General features: G+C 33.9%; 1 protein-coding gene and 1 pseudogene across 1 annotated transcript in view; both read right to left on the bottom strand.

Annotated features, from left to right (window-relative positions):
- The window catches only part of CDC42BPA (CDC42 binding protein kinase alpha), a 280,756-nt gene extending 274,979 nt beyond the window's left edge, over nucleotides 1-5,777 (bottom strand). Inside the window, 1 exon segment of the mRNA XM_023531028.1 lies at nucleotides 4,758-5,777. Within this exon segment, the coding sequence (XP_023386796.1) occupies nucleotides 4,758-4,935 (178 nt within the window). The 5' untranslated portion in view covers nucleotides 4,936-5,777.
- Nucleotides 1,967-2,085, bottom strand: LOC111740274 (annotated as a pseudogene).
- Nucleotides 5,778-5,783: the final 6 nt, after the last annotated feature.

Here is a 5,783-nt window from a genome sequence, read left to right as displayed (position 1 = left end):
TATGTGCGCTCTTTGAAAAAAGAAACTATGTCTACAACTTCTTTGCTGTTAGTCAACATATTTTAGCTTCACCTACACTAGTTTCAAACTTTTTTGATCCCTCCTAATCTACAGTAAGAAATACAAAACACGACAATTTTGTATAACGATACTTATTCTTTGTGTATGTGATGTACTTGGTATTTTCTATTCTAGTCTATTCATGTTTTTAAATGCTGTTGGAACTTAGTAAATTGATTTCAAAACCTATCAAAATCAAGAAGATGAAAAATACTGAGCTACCTACAGAACATCCTGGCAATAAGTGTATCAAAAGAGAAAAGGTTTTGGAAGAAAACTTTTGACTGCCATAGGAGAGTAGCGCAATAAAATATTAATTTGGACCAAGTTCAGTATTCTCACCATAAAACAATCTGGGCTTACTATGCAATATTAATCAAGTCCCAGGAATGATGGGACGTTTCATAAAATTTGCAACATATTATGCTATTTCTTTTTACATTGCTATGCTAAGGTATGCCTTACATTTCTATGTGAAATACATAAACTCTTAAAATTCTTAAAGTGTTAATCTTGACATCCCTGTTCTCACTCATAGAGCACTATATTCTTAAAAACAAATGGAAAAGAAATGGAAAAACAATAGCCACCATTTCATGAACATGCTTTTAAGTGTGCCAGCTTTGTGTTAGATTAAATCACTGTGCTTAGTATTGTTCTTAGAATAGACTATTATGTGGCTAGTATAAAGGAAACAGGGGCCCAACCTATATTTCTGATGACATTTATAAAGATGCTAATTGAGGACTTAAATAAAAATGAACTTAATTATCTGTATTAAATGAACATTTTGAAAATTTGGCATGATTAATAAAGTCTACTCGAAAAAAGCTAATAATGAGGAACAGCGAAGTGAAGAATAAAGTACCCTAGAAAAGATTTAGATCCTTCTAATCAAGCCATCGTCACCTCGTTTAATTGACCCACACATGAAAAAAATAACCTTTAAAACTACTCTAATGGAAGGAAAAGTTTAAATCACGGTACCTGCTCATGTACCCTAGTAACAAGTTTATTAATCATTCAGACTATTGTGTATACTGACTCAGCTATAAAATTACTGTTATTTAAGAATAATTTAAATGAAATGTTACAAAGTCCAAGTTTAAGGAAGCATCAAAAACCAGATATCCATATACAGATAATTCAGATTTTATTTTTGTATTGAGTAATATTATCGTACATCTATTTTTTAATAAATTGGTAAAGAATTACTTAAAATTCCAATTTCCTATTTCAAAGTAGAGAGTAGCCAACTTAATGAAGAATGTACTCATTCAGACATAACCAGCAAATTAGTTTATAATGTAACAGTTATTTTTACTTCTACAACTCTGTTGTAACTTATTCTAGTTATACTGCTGACATCAAAACGCTAATTTTATAAACAAATAGACAACATAATCATTTCAACAACTTAAAAAACAAAGGAGACAAAATATAGCTTTCAAATATTATTGGATGTAACTGGAAAATATATATTATTAAATTTAAAGTGATCTGCGGCCTTCAGGCCCTCTGAGCCCCTTGCTCTACCGCTTATTGGCTTAATCCCCTTAATCCCCTCTTCCTCTCTGGAGCTCCACATATTTCCTCCCTCCAGCCATTAGCGGCAAGAGCAAGGAATGCTGTCCAATACACATATATATATCTCTATATACCGCTTTGATTCATCAGTTTTCTCATTGCCATGATACTATAATGAACAAAACATTAATTATACCAATATAAAAGTGAAATGGACCACAACTAGGAATAAAATGAAATTGATGGACATAAAGCAAGGCAGACAGAATCTTGGCTGACTCCATTTTTTTTTCCCCCCTAGGGGAGGCAATCCTTGGTTGACCTCACAGATTGCAAGGACCTTGTCAATTTACCAATTCCTTATTTTTTTTTTTTTACACCTACACACCACCTGGTCTTCCCAGGTGGTCTCCCATCCAAGTACTAACCAGGCCCGACCCTGCTTAGCTTCCAAGATCAGAGGGGATCAGGCTTGTTCAGGGTAGCATGGCTGTGGACTAATTCCATTTTTAAAAGTAGCCTATCATCAGCATAAAAATAAGGCGTATCTAGATGACACTTTCATTAATATAAACAGCTAAATGCAAATATACAGTATAAATTACAGAGAATTTTTACTACTACTGCTCTCCTGTTGCAAATATTGGTTTTTTTTAAATTCAAACTAAAAATTGTTATCACTAAGGCAAATCTAAATTATCTAATTTAATCCCAACAATCCCTGTAAATTTCCATACCAGATGGAATAAATAATGTTTAAAAAATTAAATTGCGGTCCATTCACTATCTGGAAAACTTCCTTAATCTAATTGTTTTATATATATATATATAAAATGTTAGACAATGAGAAAGAAAAAGGGCATTTCCCCAAAATATGGTATTCAATTCATACATGAAGAACAGCTGATCTATTTCAATACTTAAATGAAGACACGGGCATTCTTAAATAACCTAAATCCTCAAATAACTTAAAAATAGTAAATACTACTACTTATGATACATCGCTCAACAGCTTTTCCATTCTACCTCTTTTCTTACTCCTCACCAAAACTTCTGTGGTTGATATAACGCCCACTCTCAAGACCTCATACTCCGAACTTAAAAATGCCCGAGACTTAACAGACACTGCCTAGCCACAAAGTGTGCAAAATAATTCTTTAAAAATTCTAGTTTCTTGTTCTCTATCACTGAGAAACACAACAGAGGTTTACTTAAAAGACTGTCATATCAGACATCTAAAAAGACAAAATATTAAAGATACCACTAAAACAATTTGCTTTAAACCGTGAAAAGTTCCTAGTTTAAAATTACTTAAAACATGTTAATGAAAATAAAGTGTATTTGGCCAAATACTTATCTGACTTTTGGCTTATTTTGGCTTAAGTTAAATATATATAAACAAGGATTTTTTAATACATATATAAGAAACAAAGTCCAAGAAAACATATCTAGTGGAAAATATACATAAATTATTCTGATAATACCATACAACAAAATATTTTATGGCATAAAACTACTATGTAAATTCTTAATACCAAAAGGCAATTGAACATATGGTTTTCTTTTTTATCATAATTTTAAAATTATATTTACTGCTGGTACACACAAAAAGTTCTCCCATCATTTTACAGATGAGAAAGAATGGATATTAAATGACAATGACAACCATAGACTATAGAGTGTCGCTACTGGAACCATAATTCAAGAACTAAAACTCTAAAAGTACCAAAAACTTTTCTGTAAATCTTCAAAAAAAACCAAAAACCAAAAAACAACATTTCTAAATTTATAAAACATGGAATGTAAAACACATAAACGTTACAAAATATTTTACTCTACATATAAAAATAAAAGACTCAAAACCAGTACCAAAGTCAAAATTGTCTCGCTCTTAAGAAGTCACTTGAAATATGGTTAAAATTCTTTTATTCCCAGTAAGAGTCTAGAAGTCCGTTTTAAAAAATCATCCTATTCACATTTATATACACATATATATACATATGTTTTTTAAACCTCATGAGATCAAGTTGCTAGAAAACGTGATACTGGCAAACTGAATAGTTAGTTATTATGTGTAGGGAATCTTGAATGAGTGATTTACCTGACAAACTCATTTTTTATATATTTCAAATTCAAAAGAATAAAAAAATGAAATAATCACCAACTGACTTTCACTTCAGGAAAATAAAGCTTTCCTTGGGAACAAAGACATTTTAGAATCAAAACTTTCCAACAAACTAAAATTATTAGTATTCCAAAGGTATAAAATACAGTACTACTTTGGCTGATACCCTCCAAAAGCCAATGTTAACCAAAACAGGTCTGGGTGATGACCTATTCCCATAGAGAACAGCTGGATATTCAAATGCACAATGGATACAGAAGAACTTAAGCCAAGTCTTCAAGCCTGAAGGTCACGTAGAAGCTTTTGCTCTCATCATTGATCTATTGCACTACAGTAGGTCTCCAAATTCACATCAATATTTAGAAGGAAGACAAAAACCTAACCAGTTTAGATTTGAATTAAATTTAGAGCAAATCACACTTTCAGGCAGGAGCTGCTCCCAAACATTCTCTCCCAACGACTACCACAAAATTTTTAAACATTTAAGTCATGTTATCCTACAAACATGACAATTTGTGGCAAGTCCATGTTTAGTAGTTTCTTTGCTTGTACTATAGAGAAATGAAATAAAATCCACTGATAACTACCTTCAAGTTCCGTTGACGTAAGGTATTTTAATATCTCCTCCCATTTCCAGAGTGATTTCCAAACTCTGGGAAGGAATGTTTCCACTAATAAATACCTTTCAACTGAATGTCTGTTTTACCACCACGCGTATTAGGCAATGTGAACAATCATCCAATTTTGCCCATCACAGAATTATTCAAAAGCTCTTACTGCTGACCTAAAAATATAAGTTCTTCCTCATAAATTCCACATTAAATCGTGGCAACCATTGAGTAGTCTGGTTGTACTCCTGGGAAAATATTTATCAAAAACTCGAAAACAATCTTGAATATCCGGTGTCTACTCTTTTATTGTATATATATGTTTAAGTTGTTGTTTGTCATATACACTATATTACATATAGTTTACTCATGATAACTCTCTATAACAATTAAATCATCATGTCCAGCTAAAGAGTTTTAAAAAAATAAAGACTTACCCCATTCTAGGTATTCAAGAATGTTCTTCTCTCTTCTCAGCGGAGAGTTATTGCATTCATCATAAAGGCAGATGAGTATATCCAGTAACGTTTCCACACTGAAGCACTGCCCATTGGTCTGAGCCGGCCCATCCAAAATAAACTGCTCCAACTGCCTCAAACGCACTTCTCCAGACATGTTGCTTCGATTTCTGCTGGTTTTCCTTTAAGTTATTATTAACGATTTTTACTATGATTCTTTATACCTAAATTTTAAAAGGTGTGGTTTTAAAAATAAACCACTTGTTATTCAAACAACTGTCATGCAATGCCGGTGCTGAATTAAACATCCAACACACCGGTACCCTCACTTAATTGAAGCGTCTTCAATTTCGCACATATACATATATTTTGAGGGAGAGTTACCATAAAATATATATTTGATACATTTTTAAAGAATAATACAATTAAGTCGTATATTTAAATAAAATAATAATTAAAAGTACAACGAACCAAAGAGTCAACACTTCTTTAAGGAAAAAAAAAAAAAAACTCTTCTCCTTCATTCAAAATTCAATTCGTGCAACATAATCCTGAAACGAATCCGGTTGCATCATTAATGAATTAAGTCCGATTTGCATCAGCAATTCACTGCCCAGGAAGAAGGAAAACAAAAAAGGGAGGAAAAAGCCAGAACGTATATAAGGGGGAGGGAAAACCAAAAATTCGGCTGCAAATCCTCCCAACCACCGCTTGGATGATGCATCAGCGGCAATTTCTCCAGCGGGAAGGGAGGGGGCGAGTCCCTGAAGCAGCCCCTCGGCCCGGAGCACGCCAAGTCTTGCCCGGAGGAGGCTTTTCCTTTCTCCTCCCGAGCTCCTGCTTTTTAAGGCTTTGCAGTTAGTCCCATGTGCGACGGATGCGAAGGCAAACTCTTCATTTTCCTCCCCGTTTCTCCCAGGGGCCTGACTGGCGGCGCGGCCGGGGCTGGAAACGCGGGCTGCGGGCGGCACCGGCCGCCGGGGCTCGGGGAGCAGCGGCTACTTG

The sequence above is a fragment of the Pteropus vampyrus genome, unplaced genomic scaffold (assembly GCF_000151845.1).
Source record: "Pteropus vampyrus isolate Shadow unplaced genomic scaffold, Pvam_2.0 Scaffold60, whole genome shotgun sequence".
NCBI lineage: Eukaryota > Metazoa > Chordata > Mammalia > Chiroptera > Pteropodidae > Pteropus > Pteropus vampyrus.
The sequence above is the reverse complement of the archived record's forward strand: the minus strand, read 5'-3'. Positions and strand labels throughout refer to the sequence as shown.